This window comes from Malaclemys terrapin, chromosome 2, assembly GCF_027887155.1.
Source record: "Malaclemys terrapin pileata isolate rMalTer1 chromosome 2, rMalTer1.hap1, whole genome shotgun sequence".
Lineage (NCBI taxonomy): Eukaryota > Metazoa > Chordata > Testudines > Emydidae > Malaclemys > Malaclemys terrapin.
This window is the reverse complement of record NC_071506.1, coordinates 282572063-282597990: the sequence shown is the minus strand read 5'-3', so window position 1 is coordinate 282597990 and position 25928 is coordinate 282572063. Positions and strand designations below refer to the sequence as shown.

General features: G+C 52.3%; 1 protein-coding gene across 1 annotated transcript in view; it reads right to left on the bottom strand.

Annotated features, from left to right (window-relative positions):
• LOC128831699 (tumor necrosis factor receptor superfamily member 16-like) overlaps nt 1-25928 on the bottom strand; it is a 58092-nt gene that overhangs the window by 27463 nt on the left and 4701 nt on the right. The window contains exons 2-3 of the mRNA XM_054018382.1: nt 5619-5751; nt 3286-3651 (exon numbers count right to left, since the gene is read on the bottom strand). Coding sequence (XP_053874357.1) covers nt 3286-3651; nt 5619-5751 — 499 coding nt within the window. The remainder of the gene's footprint in view (nt 1-3285; nt 3652-5618; nt 5752-25928) is intronic.

The following is a 25928-nucleotide window of genomic DNA, read 5'->3' as shown; positions in this document are numbered from 1 at the left end:
GCAGCCGGCGGCACACAATACTTTGCACGTACATAGCCCCTGTGAGCCGAAGAGCTCAAAGCACTTTCCTTTCATCCGCATTTCCTAGATAGGGAAACTGAGGCACAGAGTGGGTAGGTGACTTCCCGAAGGTCATGCACCAAGGGCCTCATCCAAAAAATCTTTGGATCAGGCCCCAAGTCAGTGGCAGGATCCAGTCCAGGTCTGCTTGAACCACTACCCCATGCTCCCTCTCCTATCCAGCGTCCCGTGCGAGGCCCGGGGTATGGAGATCAGTGCCGTACGCCATTCGAAATCCAAAGTTCTACCAGCAGAAAGCACTGGCTTGTTGCCCTGCTGGTTCTCAAGATATAGCAAGCCCTGGACCTCGGACCAGCGTTGATTTCAATCCTGCTCCCATAATATCATTGACCGGAGATGGCTCCCCCGCTGTTCTATTATGGGACAAGCCTCTCCCCGCGAACGCCCGCCCTGCCCCTTAAGAAGTGAACAGGGCCCAAGGACGCTGCCTCCTTCCAGCAGCGCTGCCCCCTCCCGCGTTTGGAATGACAACGCCCCTTTGCCGGATCCTTTCAAAAGCGGCGAGGACGAGATCACACGGAAGCTGGAGGCAGAGACCGGGGAGACAATGAAGTCTTAAGGGATTGGCGCTGCCCCCTCGGCATGGCGCTGCCACCCAGCCCTTTAATACACTCTGCTTCAGAGAGTTTCATTAACAAGCCCACATACTCACCCCGCAACAGCCGAGCGGGATTAAAGACGCAGCGACCGGGACAAAGGGGAGATTAAGGGCAACCTAAGGGAGACTCTGTCCTCGCAGACAAAAAAGCAACTGTGTCTCTAAAACAAAACCCGAGGGAGAGGATGATGGAAAGAGAGAGAGTGGGAGTGTTTCGCTGGATTCAATCCGCTCTGGCCTCCCATTCCGATTCTGGCCCTGATCCTCTTCCCCGGAACATGCCTTGCCTTCTTCAGACAGATGAACAAGTGTGGGTGTGTGGGGGCTAGATAGATAGACAGACAGACAGACAGTGTGTATGGGGATGGATAGAGAGCCAGCCAGTGTGTATGGGGCTGGATAGACAGCCAGCCAGTGTCTATATGGGGCTAGCCAGCCAGCCAGTGTGTATGGAGTTAGACAGACAGACAGACAGTGTGTATGGGGCTACATAGACAGACAGACAGGCGAAGATTTTCAGAAGTGACTAGTGATTTGGGGGCTCAGTCTGAGACCCCTTAGATAATCCTGATTTTCAGAGCGTGCTGTGCACCTGCTGGCTGAGAATCAGGTCCTTTTTAGGGGACTCGAGTTGGCCATCCAAAAACGGAGGCCCCAAATATGTTCCTTGCCCAAGGAGTATTTTCCCCATTGACAGTATAGCTCTAGTGAATGGCAGAAGAAGTGGGACGGGGCAGCTCCGGGGAATGATGATGTGGGAATTGAGTTTCATTCCTGCCTCGCTCAGCTCGGTGCTCTCCAAATGCCTGCCCGGGGCTCTCTGTCGCCGGTTCAAATCCAGCCCAGCTTGGTACTGACCTGCAGTTAGTCCCATCTGGTGGTGGGCACTGACACGAATTTGTCAGGTCTCAAGCCTAGCAAAGCTAATGACACCAGTGCTAATCAGACCCTTTGACATAGGCACCAAGGACCAAATGAGCTACAAAGGCTGAAGGCCCCTTTTCAACCCTACCCGTGGTTTGCTCAGGCCAGGGCTGGTGTGACGGGGGCCAACCCTGCTGCTTTCTGTTCTCTGGGGAGAGGACTCCAGTCTCCAGAGCTACCAACCTGGCACCTTTCTCCAGCGGTAAATGCACAAGCAAAACTGAGAACAAGACAGAGAGGAATGAAAAAGGAAGCAGGTCTCAGGAGGACACCTAAGACAATCTGAGTCAAATCCTACCTGGGCCCATTGCCAAGCTCCCGTCGATCTAAACTGGGCCAGGGTCTGGTCCGATCTGCACACATGGCTTTGTTCCAATGCCAAGACCTTCTGGGAAGGGTAGGGGGAATGAGCCCCTGATGGGACATTGTCTCCCTGCTATCCCTGCAAGATGGGCTATCCCAATGCAACGCACCAAGCCAGTCTCAGGCTAAAGACAAGACAGCTAGATTCTGCCCCCAGCAATGTGCAAAAGACACGTCCCATCCTAACCAGAGCGGCTCACAAAAGGCTGGGGGGTCGGGATAGGGAGAAATGTGCTAAAAGCATCAAGGTCATTTTCCTTCTACAGATTCCAAACCAGGAAATGGGACAGGGGTTTTTTGCTTATTTGCAACTCATCATGAAAATTTTTTCTTTCTTTCCTTCTTTCTTTCTTTCTTTCTTTCTTTCTTTCTTTCTTTCTTTCTTTCTTTCTTTCAGTTATTTTTTAAAAGGTGGGAGGGAAAGAGGAAAATGATCAACCCCCAAAGTCCAAAAAACAACCCACCCACCCACCCAAACAAACAAAAAAAGATACATTTTAAATCTTCTAATTTCATCCGATCCCATCCCCACCTCCACGCCCAGGAATATATATTTTTTTTAAATTCCAACCAAAATTTTTGATTTTTAATGCTATTTTTCAACAACAATCAAATTCATTCATAAGGTGTCAGCCAGCCGGTCAGCTGGGGGTGGGTCAGGTGATAGTCAGTCCCTAGAAAGGCCAGCCAGAGCTCTGAGCTGGAGAACTGCAGGAAGTTTGCTGCAGGAGTGCCTGGACCCAGAGGGGCCGAGAGAGGGAGGGATGAACCGCTGGGATCTGCAGTCCGGGTTGGGCAAAGGAAATCCTTTAGTTTGGTATTTAGTTAAGTTTTCTGTTCACCCAATAAATTGTGCCCTGAAAGCGACTCTGGCCTGACATCCGTCCTTCCTGGGCTGCTGATCCAGCGTACAAAGCTGTAATAACAACACACTGTTCCCCTGCGGCTGCGGGGGGGACACACACAGCTTAGCCTGTCAGGTCTTTGGGGCAGGGACTTTCTGTGTCTGGACAGCGCCTGGCCCAAAGGCGTCCTGGCCTATGGCTGTGGATCCAGTCGCAGCGCTTAGTTCTCAGCCGCTTTGCACGCCCCGGCTACCGGTGTTGTCATGAGTCAGTGACAGGCGGGAGACGGGCCCCGCTGGGTTGAGTCGCCCTTTGTACCACTCAACACACAACACCCCCACCGCAACCTGCACCCCCAAAAAAGTCAGCACACGCCCCTCGCTCGCCACCTGCACGGATCCCCCAACCCCGTGCTCGCCCACCTTCTCCAAGACAGCCAGCCACGCCTGCCAGAGCGGCCGGCGCGGTACGTACCCATGCACAGCGTGTCCGACACGGGGCTGCAGGCCCGGATCATCACCTCGTCCTTGTGGCACTCCAGCCGGCAGGGCAGGCACGGCGCCGAGTCGCTCTTCTCCTCCGAGTAAAAGCCCTCCGGGCATTTTTGGCAGATGGTGTTGTTCGTAGGCCCGCACGGCGTCGCTGCCCCGTAGCCCGGTCCGCACACCTGGCAAGGCAAGCACCGGCTGCTGGTCCCGTTTTCCGCGTGCAGGTAGTGGCCGGGGGGGCACTGGGGGGCGCACACAGTGTCGCGGGTGGGGGTGCACGCCTCTGCCACCGGGCACCGTGAGCACGGCTGGCACGGCTCCGTGGTGCTGCTGCTGGAGGAGAACGTCCCATCTGCCGTGGGAAGAGACATTGAGCTCAGAGCCTACTCCTGGTCTAACGGCCACTGGCAACTGAACACACACCTGTCAGCAACTGAACCACAAGCATCCGCCACTTGAGTCAGAGGAGTAACTCCAGCCACTGCGGGTAGCAGGCTATTATAGTTACAGGCACCTGCCACCAGGGGGAGACAGGCTCATGTCTGAACTCAGCCATTGAATTACCATTGCACAAAGCATTGTGGGTAAAAGCGGCCAAACCCTCTAGTACAGGGGTTCTCAAACTTTTGTACTGGTGACCCCTTTCACACAGCAAGCCTCTGAGTGCGACCCCCCCCCCTTATAAATTAAAACCACGTTTTTATATATTTAACACCATTATAAATGCTGGATGCAAAGCGGGGTTGGGGGTGGAGACTGACAGCTCGCGACCCCCCATGTAATAACCTCGCAACCCCCTGAGGGGTCCCGACCCCCAGTTTGAGAACCCCTGCTCTAGTAGGGTGCGTTAATGTTAACCAGCTTGCATTTATACGGCCCAAAGCATTTTACAAACGGACTGATGAACTATACGCCGGGATGTCTTTATCAGCTGATGAAATGCAGCCACCTCTGAGGTGGAACACAGCAGCTGTTGAACAGCTCACAGCAACAGCTCTCCACCCCTCCGGATCGTTTAGAATAGGAAGTGAAAAGCTGCAGGGGGATTTAAAGAGACAGGATGTGATTATCGGAGTTGGGACCTTCAATGACTATGGGTGGTCAGGACCTTGGTTTCACGTCTCACTCGAAAGGCAGCACAGTGCTAGTAACTGACTCGAAGGGCGGAGTGTCACCCACACCACCTCTCCTGCTGACTGCAGGGGCTCCGGGGAGGTCTCCAAGCCAGGCACTGGCCCCAGCTGTCTCGGTCGGGCTTGTGGGACGGGGTACGGTTCGCTCAGCTGAGCCAGTCCCGGACACGGCTTGTCTGTTTAGCGACTGACCCAAGCAGCGCGTCTGGACGGACAGGAAGCTGACGCTGGAAGGTGGCTTCCTTTAGATCAGGACCGCGTCCGATCAGCTTCAAAATGCCTCTCGCTGGGTGAATGTCCTCTCCAGGGGGAATAACGCTAACCTGGGCTCCCTGGCCTGGCTCAGGTCACGTGGGGATCGAGCTGGGCCGGTTGTCAGCCGCTTGGTCCACATCACGCAGCTGCGGGACGGCTGACAAGCTGTGCTCGCGGGGTTGGGGGGGTAGCTCTGGCTCAGAGCAGCTGCAGGGCAGAAGTGCCGGGTTTGGGTAGGGCGGGGTGTGGGCCCCGCCAGGAATAGCGGATGGGAACAGAGGGGTGCGGGCCGAGGGGTGGCTGGGGAAGAGGACATGGCCTGGAGTTGGAGGGCACAAGACGTCCCTTCCTGTGCTGCACTCTGCTCACCCTATAAGCCCCCTCCTTATATCCTCTCCCTCTCTACATGGGCCTATCTGTCACTATCGCTTTCCTCCCCAGCCCCCCCACTCACTCCAGAGCTCCCCCAGCATCTCCTTGCCCTCCCCATCCCAGGACCCCTCCCCACACTCCCTCCCCCCCATCCTGCCCTTCTCTCTCACACGCATTAGGTCCCTGGGCCTGCCGATCTGGCCGAGCCACCCACACACGGCAGCAGCTGTGGGGCCAATGGGATGCAATGGGATGAGGTGGGTGCCCTTTGGGCATGCCCGTCAAGGGGTTCGGCCCATGCCCCGCGGCGTGGGGCGCACTAGGCCGGCTGCTGTGAGCAGAGTGAGACGGGTCTCTTGCATCTCAGATGGGGGAAGAGAGGATCCCCATGGCAATCGGGCGATCGTGTAACTGACCGCTGGGGTGGGTCTCTGCACCTCCCTCTGTCACTGCTGGCCCTGGGCACTGCTGGAGGCGAGATACCGGCCAAAAGGGCCATCCGGGATTCCCATGCCCAGCCATTAGCCTGCGCTCCCCGCCTTGGGTCCCCTCTACTCACTCTCTCTGCAGGGCTCGCACACCGTGTTGGAGCTGCCGCACGGCACGGCCACCCCATGGCCCGGGGGGCAAGGGTCACAGCAGTCCCCAAGGGAAGTGAAGCGTCCGCTCTTGCAGCCTTGGCGGGCTGAAACCTGCAGGGGAGAAGGGTGAAAAAGAAGATGAATGAGGCAGGGCCCGAGCTGACTGGAGAGCAGCGTGGGGGGGGGGGGGGGGTTGCAGACAGAGACCCTCTGTGAGCATGGGGTTGAGCTCTGCCTGGCCTGCAGGGACCCAGAAGGGGAGAAACGATATTTCCCATCAGCTGCTGCAGCCCAGACCGCCCGCCTGGTTCTTTGGCATAGGAGTGTCAGATGGAGATCCCCCTACGTGTCTCCCATGAGTCTCTAAGCATCATTGCATGGCGACACCTTTCGCTGACTACCAATCTGGGCTGATAGTAGAGCCGTCCAGCCCAGCCCAGCCCAGCCTTCCTGCTTCACTCTAGAATAGCCCGAATAGCCCGCCAGCGTCACTAGAGGTTCAAGGAAACTGAAGGATTTATCAGCGCATGCTCAAGCCATACATGCAGTACTTCAAAGACACAAGGTGGCATTGTGGTCACAAGACCGGGTCCAGTCACTGGTTCTCCCTGGGTGACCTTGGGCAAGTCCTTTCATCGCTCTGGGCCTCAGTTTGTCCAGCTGTAAAATGGGGACTTTGTCCGTCTTGCCTCTTTAAATTCTAAGGCCTTCAGGGCAGCATGTGTTTGTACAGCCCCTAACGTAATGGGGCCCTGATCTGGGCTGGGATCTCTAGGCGCTAGTGGCATAGAAATAATAATAATAATGCGACTGCATCCACAGACTGCAAAGCGCTATGCCGCCATATGGGTGCACAACTCCTGAGGCCTGTGCTTTATGGGGGGTCTGGCTAAATACCAGGGTTCCCTCCTTGCCATTGAATCTATGGACTCTGCCCCAGCCTGCAGCTGGAAGCTCATTTCTCCGCCCCTTCTACCGGTGCCACCACCCAGTTTGTTTCCTTCGTCCATTCCCAAGCTTGTGCCCCCTTCCATGCCACCCACATGGAGCACCCCCTGCTCTCACTGCACTAGTCCCTTCCCCCCCATTCCACTCCTTCCTCCCTCCCGGCCCACACGCTGGCGTTAGCCCATCGTGCACGCAACGTTCAACACCTAACAACAGAGGTGTGGCCCATCCCTTCCTCTGGGGCGCGCAGTGCATGGGCCCTGATCTGTGTCTGCCACCCAGCCTGCGAGCTCCTCGGGGCAGGGGATGGTTTGATCTATGTTTTGGCCCTTACTTAAAAGTACCATGTTGTCCCCACTTACAGATGGGGACACTGAGGCACAGAGTGGCAAAGCAACACGACCACAGTCCCAGGGTAAGTCAGTGGCAGAGCCCGGACCAGAATCCAAGTCTCTTGACTAGACCCAGAGACCTGGTACTAACTATATTGGCTGTTCACACCTCATCTGGTGTTTGAATGCGAGGTAGCCCAGGTACCTGAAAGAATCTGGGCTTCTCTCCTCATCTATCTTCCCCTCCCCACCCTCCTCTCTCCTTTCCTGGGCCCTTCCTCCTTCTCTCGTTCAGGGCCTACCAAAGGGGGGGTCTCCTCCCAGCAGATGGCTGTCTAGGATCTGACACCTGTGTGAAGCCTGGGAAGTCGTAAAGCAGTTTCCATATCAGAGCAGAAATCTGAGGAATGACAAGAGGCCCTAAAAAAAGGGAGGGCCCTGGGGTGGGGGAGTAGAATCCTCTTCTAACAATGCCTGTTTGTTCCTTTCAGATCTTCACAGTGGGGGATCAGGGGTGGGCAAGTCACACTCCCCCCTTTGACAAGTCTCTGCGAATATGCACATACTGATTCATCCACCCACAAACACAGCGGTGGGCTCAGGTTAAACACAAACGCAATATAGCACAAGATGCTCCCATCTCTCTGGTTAATATCATCTTGCCGGAAACAGCAAATGATTCCAGAGTAAAGGGCTGAAAGCCAGGCCAGGAGGCTCATTTAACAAGAGCCGGGGACAAAAGCCTAAGGGGCGAACTTCAAAAGCTTTGGGGAAGCAGCTCTGTGTAGGTTCAGAAAACACAGGTGCGGTGCATAGGAAAATAGGGTAGCGTTCCTTTAAATAGATTGTGAGCACTCCTGGCGCTCATTGTGGTCTATGTTTTAGAAGCTACCAATCAGAGCAGACCAGCTAGGAGAGCTTGGGGAAATTTCTCACACAAAACTATTTCGGGGGCGAAAAATGCAGCTTCAGCGACACCGAAACGTTTGGCAAATTTGTCTGGTCTTCGACGAATTGTGGTGGTTGAAAGAAAATCTTTAAAAATTCAAACCGTTTCAATTTTTTCCAGTTCAAAACGACGTTTTGTTTTAAAATTTCCTTTATTTACTAAACAGTCAAAAATGTAAAGAGGCCTGAAATGGAAACAAAACATTTCTTTGGACCCAAAACAAAATGTTTTCCCACTTGCCCAGTGCGCTGAAAATTTCCAAAAAATAAAAATCAGTTTTGGTTTGAGCTGAATTCTTTCCACCTGATTTTTTTGGACTTGCCAGAGAACCAGAAATCCGTTATTCGCCCAGCTCCAGTAGCTAGACCTTGCATTGACTTGTATATTTCGTTAACACAGAATGGGAACCAAATGGGCCAAAGTAGTTTCTGCCTAGTTTCTTGGCTGTGTAAAGAGCAAAGAATACAACAACCAATGGGTGAAACCTGGTGGGGGAATGAGTCAGAGACATAGATAGCTCTGGAGTCAGCAGCAAAAGTACCATCTGACCTGCACACACATATCTGTGCATGCACATTCAGCGTGGCAATGAGGCATACTGGATTTCACAAGGTACAACAGGTACCTCTTTCCTTTGATCATATGCACAGGGATTGCAGAGAAAAGCTCACATGCACACACCCAGAGGCGCACAGCCTTCCAGTTCCTTTATACCACAATCATACCACTTCCTAGGTGCACCAGCTAATGCCTCCACCATTCAGTACAGCTACACCTCACTCAGTGGCTGCAGCTCAGTACATGCAGATAATCCCAGGGATTTACTGCCATCTCCTAGGGAGCAGAGTTAAGGTGCATTTGTATAGACACACATACACTCTCTGAATTAAAGGTGGAGCTGGCAGTTACGATCCTGTTTACAGTTTCTTACAACTTTGCCAAACTTCAGCCATGTGGATTACCTATAACATTAAAAAACCCAAAGGATATTAAGGGTACCCTTAAAGTCCAGCAACACCCTGGTAACCTTAACTCTGCTCCCATTACACAATGGGAATGAAAATGATTAGGGGTATGGGCCAGCTTCCATACACAGAGAGATTAAAAGACTGGGACTGTTCATCTAAGAAAAGAGATAACTAATGAGGATACGATAGAGGTCTATATAATTATGGCTGATGTGGAGAAAGTGACTAGGGAAGTGTTATTTACCTCTTCACATAACACACAAACTAGGGGTCACCCAATTAAATTAATAGGCCGCAGGTTTAAAACAAACAAAAGGAAGTACTTCTTCATACAACACAGTGTGGCACTTGTTGCCGTGGTATGTTGTGAAAGCCAAAATTATAACTGGTTTCAAAACCAAATTAGATAAATTTATGCAGGTTAGGTCCATCAATGGCTATTAGCCAAGATGGTCAGGGATGCAACCCCATGCTCTGGGTATCCCTAAAACCTCCAACTGTCAGAATCTGGGACTGGACGACAGGGGGGTGGATCACTCGAAATTTCCTGGTTTTGTTCATTCACTCTGAAGCATCGGGCACAGGCATGACACTGGGCTAGATGGAGCGTTTGTCTAATTCAGTATGGCCGTTCTTACGTTCTTATGTGCTTTACAATCTTTACAATCTTACAAGCATGATCACATGCAAGACCTTAGAGTTGGGCATAATTTTTCAGCCAAAACTATTTTTCACCAAAAAATGGACATTGAGGTTGATGGAAACATTTCACAAATTCGTGTCGGATTTGCCAAACTGTTTTATTTAAAAAAAAAAACAACACTATAATAATTCTGAAAAAATGGAAACATTTTCATTTCTTGATTCAAAATGACCCTTCATTCTGAAATGTACTTCAACGTTATTAAAAAGAATATGTAAAAACCTTTTTAAAAAAACCCTCAAAAATGAAACAAAACATTTCATTTCCGGTCAAACAAAATGTTTCATTCAACCCAAAATGATTTTTTTTTTTAACTTTTCAGGTCACTGAACATTGTTTTTAAAATTTGTTTTGGATGGATCTAAAATGATTCCCCACCCCCACCCCTGATTTTACAGTAGGGCCAGCAAACCAAAAAACCAGTTCTTTGCACAGTTCTAGCCCTGGCCTCATCCAAAGTGCTGTGTTAAGCTGTGCCGATGAGCACAATATCTCTGATAAAAGAACAGGAGGACTTGTGGCACCTTAGAGACTAACACATTTATTTGAGCATAAGCTTTCGTGGGCTACAGCCCACTTCATCAGATGCATAGACTGGAACATATAGTAAGAAGATATATATACACATACAGAGAACATGAAAAGGTGGACGTAGCCATATCAACTGTAAGAGGCTAATTAATTAAAATGAGCTATTATCAGCAGGAGAAAAAACCTGCTGCTTCTTACTATATGTTCCATTCTATGCCTCTGATGAAGTGGGTTTTAGCCCACGAAAGCTTATGCTCAAATAAGTGTGTTAGTCTCTAAGGGGCCACACGTCCTCCTGTTCTTTTTGCGGATACAGACTAACACGGCTGCGACTCTGAAAAATCTCTCTGATGATGCTGAGATTACAGGTAGTGACTGTCCAGTGAAAGCTGCTCTTATGGCACCGTGGTGATTATAGACATGGGCTTAATAGCTTTTATTGGACCAACTTCTCTTGGTGAAAGAGACAGGCCTGGTCACCTGTCTGCCCCCATGGCTCCCTGAGTTAAAACTGAAAGATTTTCCAGATCATTCAGATTCCTGCAGAACCCTGGGGGGACCGCAAAGCACACCTGTTTGAAACCACTGCCCACACAGAAGTCTATTGTGTGCGACCAGTGTCTCTGACTGTTTGCCCACAGGTGGTAGCAGGAATTCTAGAGCTCAAATCCACAGCCTGCGTGGAAATCTGCTGCCCTGTCTGCACTGCAGCTTCTAGTAGAGACGGGAACCAGGCAGGAAGATGTGAGAGCCCTGAAGTAGCAGATGTGAGACGATCTGCCCCCTGATTAAGTCAGCCTGATCTCTAATAGACTGGCTTAAGCCCTGAAGCATGAGGTTTTAGTGTAACTCTCGATATTCCACAGTTCAATCCTCTTGGAATCTCGCTAAGCTCTTTGCTCCACTGACACATCCTGTGGCCATGAGTTCCACAGTCTATTGTGTGGGAAAGTATTTCCCCTTATCAAGGTTGAATTTGCCACCTTCTAATTTCATCGAATGGCTGAATGTCATTGGCCTAGAGCCGGCAAATTGTTGCCTCATTATAAATGGTTCAGCACATTTGTTCTTTGCTGTATTCACAGGAACCCCTCTACTCCCCACCCCACAGTTCCTGTGTGACTGGATTTGCTGGTTCTCCTTCCTCCCAGAAGCCTGTATGGTAGGGCCTCCCAGAGTGCATTGCTCCACATGCTGTTCTGTGTGTGACTCTTTCTGGGCATGGTCTCCTGTGTGATGAGGCACTATGGGAAGTTGCAGCAGTACGCCCATAGGAGTTAGAAGCATACTGACAACTGTGGCTGTGAAAATGGTTGCTACGTGGACACAGTCATGTTCATTGCCACCAGCTCAGATCTGCTTACAACGACAGAGCTGTATTTGCCATTCAGATGGCACCTGGAAGGGCAAACCTACAGAAGGCCCTAGGATAATACAAAGAGTTGCCCTGACACGGTGGATTGGTTAAACCACAATGTTTTTTGTGCACCCAGGCCAAATCCATCTCACCTAGCGCAGCACAGATCCCTGTGGAAGAACCAGGCTGCTCTCAGGACAGAGCACTGGGACAGTGGGGAGCAGCTGTCTGGCAGCTTCTGCCGGCCAGTCGCCTTGTCAAGGTTTTCACTCAAAGCCCACGCATTAGTCCCCGCCACAGACACCCAGGTGCAACCTTTCCTGATTTCCTAATGAATGTCTCTGGAACCAGGGGAATGATGGCAAGACTGGAGGAGCCAAATACATCCATAGGAGAAAGAAAGAAAGAAAGAAGCTGAGGAAGGACCGGACGAAGGCATAAAGACAGAAGGGGAGGAAGGAATAGAGGAAGAAAGAAAACAAAGAAAAAAGAATGAGAGATGAAAAGAAAGAAAAGGCAGAGAGCAAGAGAAGGAAAACACTGCTGAGTGACATAAGAGAAGAAGCCCTTGTCTGGTTGATTCCCCGACCTTCAGGCGGGCTGGGAAGCCCCGTGGGGGACCGTAAAGCACACCTGTTTGAAAACGCTGCCCACACAGAAGTCTATTGTGTGCTACCAGTGTCTCTGACTTACTATTTGCCCACAGGTGGTTGCAGGAATTCTAGAGCAGAGCTGGTCACATTCTCCAGCTTGCAAACCGACCCGGTGTGGAGGCTAGATGCAGGGGAGGCCGCTTGCCACCATCCTGGCTTGTCTGACAAAGAGGTCTCACTAAGGAGACCAGTGGCCCCTCTCTTTACAGACACTGCCCATCTCATGACCCCAACCCCAGAGCTGGGAGGGCAAGCTGGGGGCTGGCAGGCAAATGGCCCCTTGCCCGCTCAGCTAACACGTCCCACAGCTTTACAGACAGGAGGCAGAGGGGGTCTCCTCCCACCACAGGAGTGGTGGCGATCTGTAGAGTCCACATTTAGCCCGGGCATAAAAAGGTGCAGAGACCCTGGGGGATTAGAACATGGGATTCCAGAGGGTCTGGCCATCAATGCTTCTGCATCACCATTGGAAGCTCAGGGTGGGGGGGATCTGCTGGGGGACCCTGGAAGCTAGACACTGCCGGAAGTACCGCCTAGCAGGGCCTGATTGGTGGCCCCTCACAGCCCATTGATTGGCTCATACCAGTATATAAACCAGGAAGCCAGCATGGGGAGCTGTCTGAGCAATGATGCAGACGCTGCCCGCTTGTTTCTGCTTCAGGCCTTGCCTGGCGGTGGACCTTAAGACTCTGGTTCCTGGCCCCAGTTTATCCCTGACTCTGCTAGTCGCCCCCTGACTGATTGGTGCCCGCCGGCTGCCCACAGCCTGGCCCTCACAGATCCTTGCAAGAGGAGTGGATGGAGAAGGAGGAATGTAGGGTTACTATAGCCGAACTTTCAAAAAAGAGGACACTCCATTGGGGGGGGGTAGCCACTCCCTCCCACTTCCCGCCCCCCCAGAACCCCCGACCCATCCACCCCCCCCTGCTCCCTGACCCTGACTGTCCGAACCCCTCTCCACACCCCTGCCCCCCTGACAGTTCCCCCTGAACTCCCAACCCATCCACCCCCCCCGCTCCCTGTCCCCTGACTGCCCCCCTTCTCCAACTCCCCAGCCCCCTTACCGTGCCGCTCGGCTTAGGGCAGGTGTCTGGCTCCGCGCCCCAAGGAGCGCCTCGCCCCGCCCGAGCACTGCCGAGCGGCGTGCTAAGACTGCAGGGGACGGGGGGAGCCGGGAAGGGGTTTTGGCTGCCGAGGCCCCAATGCGAGCGGCGCTCGGCTGCCCTGTCAGCCGCTTTTCGGTCGATAAATAGCCGACCGGGGGGGGGAAATCCCGGACATTTTTAGATTTTTAGAAATCCCCCCAAGACGGCTATTTAAAGAGTGAAAAGTCGGACATGTCCGGGGAAACCCGGACGTATGGTAGCCCTAAGGAATGGAGGGGACAGGATCACACAACTAAGCGATTTTCTCCCTTGTTGTTAGATGCAGATTTCACCTCAGGCCCTAAACCCCTGTCTATGACCCTTTTCAAATCCACAGGCCGACTGCCCCCCGCCCCGCAAACATCTCCCAGTGTAAAACAACAGCCACAGTTTATGCAGGACCTCCATATAGACCACAACTGCACTCGGGTGCCCGCCCCCCACTGCCGGTGTTTAACTGACAAACTGTGTCCAGGAAGCGCACCCACATACCACCTTAATATCAAATTCCATTTGACAGATCAGCATTCAGACAAATAGCACCCTAAGGCCATGTCTACACTTACAAGCTTACAGCGCGGCACAGCTGTATCGATACAGCCGCGCCGCTGTAAGATCCCTCGTGTAGCCAGCGAGAGCTCTTCTGTTGACATAATAAAACCAGCTCAACGAGCGTAGCGGGAGGGTGTCTCCCGCCGACAGACCGCTGTGCACACGAGCATTTATGCCAGCAAAACTTCTGTCGCTCAGAGGTGTGACTAAAACGCCCCCCGAGTGATAAAAGTTTTGCCGACATAAGTGCTCGTGTAGACGTGGCTGAAGCTGTCAGGACAGAAATGTCCTTTGGAAGGTCCCGAGGGAGTATTTCAACCAAAGGGGGAATGATTTAAAGCAACTTTTTTGGAGGGACTGAGATCCTATATGGAATGAACGCAGTGATTCCTTTCCCTAAGTAAGTGTGTCCTTCAGTCACTTCCTCCCTTCAGTTCCTGTGTTAAAGCCTTCCCCGTTTGCCTTAGCTAACGAGAGTCTAGCGCTCCCTTCTCCCCTCGGACAGAACTGGTGTTTATTCCAAGTATTGGAAAGGGACAGTAACGTGGGGAAACATGCCGGATGAACAGCCCTTCAGACGGGGGCTCTCCAGCCATCGATGGGGGTAGGTATGCGGGTTGCTTGCACGCACCCAACACACTAGCATGTCCATGGGCTTCCGCGCTGACCCGGAGAGAAGGGCCCACAGGGCAGTTCAGTTTTATTCATGGATTTTCAAGGCCAGAAGGGTTGGACAAGTTCTAGTTCAGGCACAAGGGTCTAGGTTTGATGCAGGAAACACGGGTGGTCATCTAGTCTGATCTCTTGATCATAGAATCATAGACTATCAGAGTTGGAAGGGACCTCAGGAGGTCGTCTAGTCCAACCCCCTGCTCAAAGCAGGACCAACACCAACCAAATCATCCCAGCCAGGGCTTTGTCAAGCTGGGCCTTAAAAGCCTCTAGGGATGGAGATTCCACCACCTCCCTAGGGAACTTGAAGACACAGGTTGGAAAATTTCACCGCATTTTCTGCATCTGTGGATGAACTAGAGTGTATCTTTTGGGAGGATGTCCAAGTCATGGTTTAAATGCTTCCAGTGATGGAGAATCCACCACGTCGCCCGGTGAGCTCTGCCAACGGCGGATCACTCTCCCTGTTAGAAACACCCAACCTACTGCCACTTTGAACGTTGACTTCAACTTGCAGCCCTTGGCCCTCGTCCATCCTGTTTTCGTCTGCTCGATTAAAGAGCTCTCTAGTATCAAATATACTCGGTACTTAAAGGTCGTGATCAAGTGGCCTCTTTACCTCCTTTTTGATAAGCTACGTAGCTTGAGTGGGTTTCCTCTCGCACTGCAGACCTCCAACCATTCTTGTAGCTCTCCTCTGATCCCTCTCCCCACCCAGGCAGATTGCTGGGAGTGCCCAGAACATGCACAGCATAGGAGCATGTCCTCGCGGCTTGCCTTTGTTTTAAAGGCCCTTCATGGCGCCGCACCTTCCCTCTTCGCACATATCTGTCCCCCATCACCATAGCATCTGAGCCAAATGATTTCGGATGTATTTCGCCTCACCACCCCTGTGAGCTAATGCCATGCTGCGATCCCCGTTTTACAGATGTGGACCCTGAGGCACAAAGGAGGCTGAACAGGGAGACTGTAGCAGAGCAGAGATGTTAACCCAGGTCTCCTAAGTGCTCAGGTACTGCCCTAACCACAATGACATCCGTCCTCTCTTCCTACTTGCTCACTCTCCTCTCTCATCGCCGGGCGCTCCACCCTTTTTGCTGTGCCATCTCTCACCTGCTCGACACCTCAGCCACCCTCTGCTCGACAACTTCTTCCACAACCCTCTGAGCCTGACGCCCTCCCTGAACTGGGCCATAAAGCCTCTCCCATCTCCTTCTCCGCAAGACCACCTCTGCGGTGATGCCTACAAGACATTGGCTTTAAAAGTTGTGTATATTTTGGCGTTTCCTTCTTCCCCCGCTCTTTGAAGATCACTTGTCTCTTCCGATGGTAAGCTCTTCAGGTCAGGAGCCAGGCTACCTGTCAGGAACCGGGGCCTGCAGCAGAGCCGGTCTCCGGGCAACATACTGAGCCCAGCTGGCCTGTAGTAGGCTGCCTGACTGGTAGGAAGAGTCAGCAGCAGTCCAGCGGCTGCTCAAAGCATTCGCTGCAATAGCTCCTGCCCCAGCCTTGGACCCAGCCGCACTTGTCTCTCTCCCTCCATCTTCCAAGCTTTTCCCCCTCCCTCTCTCAGCCACACTCCTTCAGCTTCGGTGCTCTGCCTCCCTCCTCTTTTCTTCTCCCACCCCACAGTCCTCGAGGCAGGGGAGGTGATGAGAGAAGGGGACGCCTGGGCAATCCCCACCCACGCGTGGTGACGGACGGGGTAATCTCTGTTGCATGGCGGCTCACCACTAAGAGTTTCTTCCCTTGCCCTTATGGACCTGCCTCTGCTTGTGTGTCTGTATGGTGGGGGTGGGTGGGGGAATGATTTATCTAGGTACTTATCTGATTCCCACCACTGCTGAATTGGAGCAGCTGTGTCCGTAGGTGTAGCCATGTGACCATTGGGAGTGCCGGCTGTGTACCGTGCCTGTCCATTTCTAAGGAGTCTGCTTGTCTCCTTCCTTAGAGGTTTTTAAGGCCTGGCTTGACAAAGCCCTGGCTGGGATGATTCAGTTGAGGATTGGTCCTGCTTTGAGCAGGGGGTTGGACTAGATGACCTCCTGAGGTCCCTTCCAACCCTGATCTTCTATGATTCTATGCTTGCTTGAAGCAGAGCTGAGGCAGCATGTTAGACAGGAGAAATGCCCTGTGCTCCCTCCTGGGGCCTTTGGTTCTTTCCTGATTTCACATAAAAGAAAAATCACTCGGGCTTGAGCGGTGCGGGAACATAAGAACGGCCACATTGGGTCAGATCAAAGGTCCACCTAGCCCAGTATCCTGTCTTCCAACAGTGGCCAATGCCAGCTGCTTCAGCTGGAATGAATAAAACAGGTAATCATCAAGTGATCCATCCTCTATCGCCCATTCCCAGCTTCTGGGAAACAGAGGCTAGGGACACCACCCCTGCCCAACCTCCATGAATTTATCTAGTTCCTTTTTGATCCCCTGTTATAGTCTTGGCCTTCACAACATCCTCTGGCAAAGAGTTCCACAGGTTGACTGTGCGTTGTGTGAAGAAATACTTCCTTTTGTTTTAAACCTACTGCCTATTAATGTCATTAGGTGACCCCTAGTTCTCGTGTTATGAGAAGGAGTAAATAACACTTCCTTATTGATTTTCGCCTGGTGTACCTGCGGGCAGGTGTGTACACACGTTCCGTGCCTATAAGCATCTGTATGTGTCTGTAGCTCCCTCTCTGTTTGTGCACTTGTCTGCCTGAGAATCTGAGTGTGCGTGAATCTAGCCAACTCTCATGACTTTATCACAAGCTTTGTGGTGAAATTCGGGGTGCTAATCTAGTGTCTCTGTGCTCCAAGAATATGATGAGATGAGATTCACAGCAGTCATTCAATAAAGAAAAAAGTATGTTTCTGGCTCTCATGTCACAGAGAAAAGCTGGAAAATGTGACCCAAGCGTGACTCTGAAGGCTCAGAAACTAGAAGGCAAAGAAAAAGAAGCCACTTTATTATTATTTTTTAAATCTCATGATTTTTAAACCAATCTCAGGATTGGGAGGGCAGATTCCTGATCTGTAGCTGCTTGAGGCTGGCAGCATTGTACACACTTGTGTGCACGTGAATATTCGTGCATTCGTGTCTGTGTGCGTGGAGCTCCGTGCACATGCATGTCGGTGAGCGTGTAAACATGCCTACCTTTGCGGGGGTGGTCTGAACATAACTGCAGGCTGAAAAGGAAACTCCTCGAATGCAGAAGGGACAAACTAGGGATCTTTGAAGCGAGACAGTCCCTGGCCCTCAGCAGCCCCTCTGTGTTCCCATTCCCCTGCAGAAGGCTCACCTCTACCATTACAGTTCAGAAGGGCTAAATGACACCCTTGTTCTTCCTCCGCCTTTCTCCCTCCACCCCATGGCTCCCCCCTGAAGTATCTGTATCAGGGGTCGGCAGCCTTTCAGAAGCGGTGTGCCGAGTCTTCATTTATTCACTCTAATTTAAGGATTCTAAAAACTTTAACGTTTTTAGAAGGGCTCTTTCTAAAAATCTATAATATACAACTAAACTATTGTTGTATGTAAAGTAAATAAGGTTTATAAAATGTTTCAGAAGCTTCATTTAAAATTAAATTAAAATGCAGAGCCCCCCCGGACCGGTGGCCAGGACCCGGGCAGTGTGAGTGACACTGAAAATCAGCTCGCGTGCCGCCTTCCACACGCTTGCCATAGGTTGCCTACCCCTGCTCTCTATTAACAGCAGTCAGAGTATGGGCCTGCTGATTGCCTAGAAACAGTAACAGCTCTACAACAGGCCTCTTTCCTTCCCCCAAAAGGAGCCCGGCTAAGAACCAGGAAGGTGGGCACAAAGTGAGACTCCATGGCTGGATAGATCCCAGCTGACGGGACAAAACGACACTGTTCTGAGTGGTGGAACCCTGGCTGTTTCCCCGCTCGGAGTCAAAGCCTGTTCTAATTAAGCCAAAACCTTTCTCCCCAGCCCTCCCCCACCCCCTTTTCTTGTGGGATGATCATATTACAATGACTTGATCCATATTTGCTACAGGAACTCGGCTGGCTGCATCTTTCAAGAGGCGCCGGGCCTTTAAATATTTTCCCTCTGAATCCAAGAACAAAGAAATTAATTGGCACCATGCATCTGGAGACAGTTAATTATCATAAGGCCATCTTAAAGGCACAGTGCCTAAATAAAGCAAGAAAGGAGAGGGAGGAGGCCTGGGCTGGGCTCTCCAAGGGAGAGAATCCAGAGGGCAGTGGATTTACTTTAATATACATTTGTCAGCATCCATGTGTTTGGGAACGTTCAAACAGAAGGCAGTCCTGTTAGAGCAACAGAGCCCCCAATGTCTAACTGCCCCTCCTGTTTGCAAAGGCCCTTCTGGCTACATCCAGGTGTTCAGATTTTTGGTTAACTCTTTGGCTGCTGGTCCTCCTCCACTGCGGAGTGCGACGGAGCACTAAGCGGTACCTAAGAAGCGGCTCTGTTTTACAATTCATCTTTCAAATAGAAGAAGCAGCAAGCATGGCTCAGTGGCTAGGGGCGCTAACCTGAGACATGGGATCATTTCCCAGCTCTGCCACAGATTTCCGGTGTGACCTTGGGCAAGTCACTTAGCCGCTCTGTGTCTCAGCTCCCCATCTTTACAATGGGGTTAACAGTCCCGCCCTGCCTCACAGGGAGCGCTGTGGGGATAAATACATTACCAATTGTGAAGTGCCCGGCTACTACAGCAACGGGGGGCCAGATAAACATCAAAGGGAGATCGGCACAGCCCTAGAGGGACCAGCACCACCTACTCAATCTTTCACCCCACTGACCACAGCAGTCTGGGTTTTCCCTACAGGTCTCCCCTTTAAATACCAGCCTGGCTTAATTGAGGAGATCTAACCAGATCCCAGCTCGATGTGGACACAACTGCAGGCCTTGGTGTCTATGGACCCAAAGAACCTCTGCTCCAAAGCAGCATCTGGTCCCGAGTAAAGTTCTGCTTTTTGGTTTGACTCAATTTTCTAGCTGGACTGGCTGAGGCACAAGGAGATCAAGTGACTCTGGCTGGAGGTCAGGGCTGGGATTAGAGTCTCTTGGATTCTCCGTGTTGCACTCGAACTCCTGGGTAATGCAACCCTCTGTCACCCGCTGCAAACCTGAACAGATGGGGCCCATCAGCGGGACATGTGCCAAACAGAATAGAGATGCAAGACCTGCTGGGGCTTAAACTCCTCGGGCCGCAGCCGCAGCGGATGTAAATCAGCCCAGCTGCATTGAAGTCAGTGCAAGTTATGACCAGTTACACCAACTGCGGGCTTGGCCCCTTGGTGAACTCGGCGCTGTCTCTTTAAAGCTGAACTCCCCTCACCACCACCACCACCACCGCGCCCCAGTCTCTCTTAAAGAGGCGGCGCTTGTAATTTTTTAAAAAACCTCCATTTGCCAACCCCCGCAGCTTTTCCTGACCTGAGAAAAAGTGTTAAAAACAAGGAGGATTTGAAATCAATAGAATAGCCGCTGAAGCAAGAGGTTGTCTCATTTGGTGAGTTAACCCCCCTCAGCAACGGCGCGGGCAGAGGCGTTCTGCAAAATGAGCATTCGGATAAAGCGGGAATTATATTAATCATTTATAAGGCCTGGCCCTTCTGTGGGGCTTTGTTTCTAATCGCTGGGCTTGGGCCCCCTTTTTTTTTTACGTCTCTGTGATGGATAAAGCAGACGGAGGATCCCCCCCAGCTCACTACTTGTTTCTTATACTGGGGCCTTGTCTACTTAGTCTTTCCTGGGTGTTTCTATGTGTGGCCGGAGAACAGGGAACAGATTTTCATTGGAACACAGAACTGGAACGGACCTTCTGGGTCATTGAGTCCAGCCCCCTGCTAGCGCAGGGCACGCCATGATATCGTCCCGCTCATAGATTTATCAACCTCCCTCTTCAAACTAGCGAGGGCGTTTGCCCCACAACTCCTACCGGGAAGCTGTTCCAGACCCTCGCTCCTCGGCTGGGCTCATCAGGGAATCTGCACTTATGAACATCTGACCCTGACTGTGGGGGCTGAGTACTTGAACAATCTGTTCCAAACCCGCCCTGTGGCATCTCAGTGAAAGAGCCCGGATTTCGGATACTGGCTAAGCCTCCAGTCTTGCAAACCATTTCTGCACATGCCCCAGGGCCGCCCAACAGGGTGGGGCAGCTGGCCCCAGTGCCCCTATCCCCTATTTGAGAGGGCCCCCCCACAGAGCAACACACAGGGTTACAGCACCACTCAGGTTTGGCTCAGCTGCCCTCCCATCCCGACGGGGCAGCTGGGCCAAACCTGAGTGGCAACGTGACCCCATGCCTGGAGGGGGGAGCCAAAACTGCCTATGCAGAATAAGTCCAGGGTTGGCTTGTTTGACACCCCCACCTTCTGGACCTCTCCTTAGTATTTTTGCATTCTTGATTGATTCAGGGTTTTATTTGGGGGGGGGGGTCAGTTTCCAATTTCACCCTAGGTCCCCCCCAACACCTCTGTATGGCCCTGTTAACGTTAGGCAGGGGAGCAGTCCCACCGACTTCAAGCTCCTCCTCGTGGGCTTCAAGTTAAGCTTGTGTGTAAATGTTTGCCTAAGTGAGATCAGAAGGGACTGTGGGGGAAGCTGTTCTCCGAGCTATTCCCCATGAACTCTGCAAAGCTCAGCACTGGAGATTTCCCTCATCTTGTTGCGATTAAGGGCAGAAACAGTCAAGTTCCAGAGGAAACCGCCCTGTGAAATTTCCAGAGATGTTCACTCAACTCTGTTCATGTCAAATCTGCCCCATTTCTGAGCAAACATGGGGCATCTCACATCAACATTTTGAAATCCAAACCAAATGGCCCGCATTGTGGGCTGGGGTACACGGGCGTAGCACTGTTGGAGCTGGGCTGGTTGGCCCCAGCGGAGGATCTTGGTTTGGACACAGTTCAGCGCCCACGTTCGAATATGCAAGATTTTGGGGTCTGCATATGGAGGGTAGGAAAAAAGAAACGGCCAATATGCAGGGTGGGGGGAAAAGAACATTTAGCAGGTGGAAAATATCCTGAAAAGGAATTGTGAAAATTGTCACTGGTGTTCCTGAACTCCATGCACGTGAACGCACCGCATGTTCCTGATCTCCACGCACGCGCAGGCACCGCACTTTCCTGATCTCCACGCACGTGCAGGCATCGCACGTTCCTGATCTCCACGCACGCGCAGGCACCGCACTTTCCTGATCTCCACGCACGTGCAGGCATCGCACGTTCCTGATCTCCACGCACGTGCAGGCATCGCACGTTCCTGATCGCCATGCACGCTCACCGAGCATTCCTGATCACCAGGCACGCATGCTCACTGAGTGTTGCTAATTGCCACGCACGCACATACCGAGTGTTCCAGATCTCCACATATGCGCTTGTACCAAGCGTTCCTGACCTCCACACGCACACGCCCCGAGCGTTCCTGATCTCCACGCACACTCACCAAGCTTTCCTGATCGCCCGGCATGTGCATACCGAGCGTTCCAGATCTCCATGCGTGCGCACACATCACACGTTCCTGATCTCCAGGCGCATGCACAGAGTATTGCACAGCCCCTGTGAGCGCTCGTGGTCCCCACCCTTTCCCGTGGCTCTTTCTTTCTTAGCAGGCCCTAATCAGGTGTGATTGGCAGGTGTGTGAATAGCGGAGGGTGGAAGCGTCTCTCAGAGGAACAGCGGAGTAACAAGAAGGGTCCGACTGGCAAAGGGAGGGGACCCCCAGCAGAACCGCCCATGTACATGCTATTCCCACCCGACCTGTTACATGACTGGTGTCCCCCTCCCCATGCCAGCCTCACCCAACTTGTTACTTGCCTGTTCCACTGCTAATACCTTGCCCCTCCACTGCTCACAGCCTCACACCCAAGCGCTAAGCCGGGTAAGCACCCCCGCAGCTATCCACACTGCGCTGGTGACAGGTCTGAGCCATAAATAGCAGCACCCCCCGCCCCCCCGCCACCAGTCGCATCCAACCTGTTGTAAGGCTCTTCCAGGAGTAGCTCCTCCACCCACCCCAGTCAATCCTGCCCAACCTGTTAGATAGGCAGTTCCACTGACAGCACCCCCCCCCCCCCGCTCCTACGCTATTCACACCCAACTGGTGTTCCATTCACAGCAGGCCCCCCCCCCCCCCCCGCGTCCTCCTCGGCCTCACGCTTCTCAATGAACTCCCCATCCAGTCCTCCAGAACACCCTGCTGCTGCAAGGAGAGGAGAGAGAACACGACCTCCCGGTCACATCGCTTATACTCGGGGCGTGTCTACACTGTGTCGGTCTCGCCAGGCTAGTGTAGACACAGCCCAACAGAAGGGGTTTCTCTGTCGACCGGGTGACGTTAGCTACGGACCCGCACAGCTGCGTCTAGGCTGGAGGTGCGGCCGGCATAGGTCTGGCAGTCAGGGATGTGTTTTTTCACAGCTACTCTGACTTGACTTTCACGTGCCCCCTAAGCCTTAGGTACTGTGGTGCCCGAGGACAGAATACCGAACAGGCTAGAACAGCTGTGGGGCAAGCAGCGGTCTCTTCACTCCAACCCCTCTCTCATTTTTGCTGTCCAAACGCGATTAACGCTGAGGTTTGGGGTGTTCCAGGAATAACGAAGCCAGGAGGCCATCAATACCCAGCGCATGTTTATTGCTTATTCCTACAGCAGTGCTTGGAGACCACGCCCCAGACTGGGGTCTCCTTGTCCATGCCATGCTCCGAGGGGCTTGCAGACTAAATCAACAAGCCAACGGGTGGAAGGAGAAGTGACTTGCCCAGGGTCAAACAACACATCGGTGGCAGAGACAGGAAGCTCTGCTATGTCTCCTATTGACTCAAAGGTGTCGCCAATTGTTGGCCATGCGCAGTTCGTTCTTAAAAATGCTCAAGAGACCAAATACCGAACTTAGCCACACTGACTGTCTAAAGACAAAGCCGCATGATATGAAAAGGAAACACGCAGACCCCTCCTTCCGGGAAGCAGCTTGTACCGGGGCAGAACATTCATGTATTTTGCCAAATTTCCTATTTTCGGACTCGATTTTTGCGAAGTGTTGTGGATACCTGACATGGGTGAACAGAACTGTGGGGAAGGAACATAATAGGAATTGGTCCTGGTTTGAGCAGGGGGTTGGACTAGACGACCTCTTGAGGTCCCTTCCAACCCTGATAGTCTATGATTCTAGGATTCTAATACATTCAGGTAACATAGCTTCTCAACACTTAGATAAATCACGTTTGCTATATTAATACCATGCCTCTAAGAGCTATCCGTGTGGTTATGCTACGCCTAACATGTAGGTATTGGCTAACAGCCAGAAACTGAAGGAAAACCCACAGCCTGGATCCGGGCAGCCCCAAGATTTGCAGAAAGTTTCGGAAGCAGATCTCGATGCGGACTTGAGCCAGTTGGCGCATTAAGGGCATCGTCCCCTTTGAGCAGTCACACATCACTAGCGGAAGAGTTAATAAGCGGATAATCTAGCAACATCAGTGGGCAAATGACGCACCGGGACAGTCCAAGCTTTTTGTTTTCCCCAAATTTCCTGCTGTTACCACCCCTGGTGGAGCTGAACGGGTGGGAGCAGCAGTGGGAAACGGGGCCAAAAGGCTGTAGACACGGAGAACGGGATGTGAGATCTACTGGCCTGCAGACCGAAACTGCTGCAGAACCAAGCAGTAGGCGAGGACTCCGGAAGCGGGGGATGGGGAGGCTGGCTCGTGAGAGCCGGTGCTGGCCAGTGGCTAGCACACTGGGCTAGGGTTTGGGAGACCTGCTAGCCACCACTCACTACGCTGCCCACAGAATGAAACAGCTGGAGAGCGAGCGCGTGGGGGTGTTCTTTACTGGCAGTGTTGTCTGGTGGCTAACATCAGAGCACACCTGGCTTCTATTCCTGGCTCGGCCACGGACACCTGCTACAGCCTTGGGCTGCTCAAAAACTCCGTGCCTCAGTTTCCCCATCTACGCAGTGGGAATAGCACTTTCCACCGGCCGGCCTCCCAGGTGGGCTGGGAGCATACGTTCACTTTGACAGCCCCAGATACAAGGGCTAAGTATTAGTAAGATATTAATTGTAACCCAGCCCAGGACTGTTTAACACACGGGATTCAGAGCAGAACATGCCTCTCACCTTCAGTCCAGAAAGCCAGCCTGCGTTTCACCCCCTCTCCCTCGAAGTCACTGGTCCAGACCTCATCCTCCAGAGGTCGATTATTATATTATGGCAGCTGTCAAGGACCCCAGCAAGGCTCAATACCCCATTGTGCTGAGCCCTGTGCAACGGAAATAGAGAGACAGCCACTGTCCGGGCCTCTAAGTGAGCTCCGTGTCATTTACGGGCAGGGAGACATTCCATCGCTCTGCAGGGATATTAACAAAACCAGGGCCACATCCCTTAGAGCAAAGGTTTCCCTCAGCTCAAGCCTGCTCTTTGCCCTGCACCCCAGAGGTGGCTGCATTCCGGGAGCGCTGCATGTACATCGCACGAAAGGCTCTGTATGGACCTCATGTACCTATTCGGACCCTGCTTAACCCAGTCTGCTCTCTCCCGCTTTGGGATTTCCAGTCCAGACAGTACAAAACGTCACCCGGCATCCTTCCCCCATCTTCATTTCAATGTGGCATCGAAGTGGCAAGGGAGAATTGCAGTGGCGGAGAAGTCAGAGATAGATCCAATCTACCTCGGAGCCTGGTGCAGCATACGTCCCTTACAGCTCCAATGCTAACAGCGTGCCCTCTCCTTTAAAAAAAACCTCAGTTAATCGGGCTTGCATCAGTTCCCCTTGGAAATCTAACCGCACTCATTGTCAGTAAGTGCTGCTTAAGACAGCCTTAAATTCATCCCATTGTACACACACACACACCCTTCCTATTCTCACTACATCCGCCTAAATAACCCTCTGCTGGATTTGCAGCCTGGAAATGCTGCTAGCTAGTTGGCATGTCTCCCGCATGTCAACCAAGCTCGACATATCGGGCCTGATCCACAGATCAGTGAAATCAATGGAAAGACTCCCCTGGACTTCCAAGGCCATTCAACTTTCTGCATGAGGCCAGGTCTTACTGACCTTCTCTGAGGTCCCTCCAGTGCGATTCCTCCTGCTTCAGGGCTCTGATTACTAGAGGTCAGGAGGAGACCTCACGTGGGAGACAGATTATCCCACATCTGCTACTGTGGGGTTCTTATACCTTCCTCTGAACTGTCTGGTGCTGGTCCCTGCCAGAGACATGGTATTGGACTATGCACCTCGGGTCTGATCCGGTCTGGTGGCATCTATGTGCCTGTGTTGATTCCATTTTAGGATATACGCAAGGCCTTGCATCCAGAGGGTCCTAGATTCTATGAATAGGAAAATGTCACTCCCTGCAATAAAGGAAGTGGGCTCTGGAATAAAAATGTGAGTTCGGGCTGGGGTGTCATCTGTGCCTGTGCATGCGATTGTTTGCGGGGCAGTGTGTGTGAATGGGATGCATGTGTGTGTGTGTGTGTGTTGTGTAAACTGTCGTG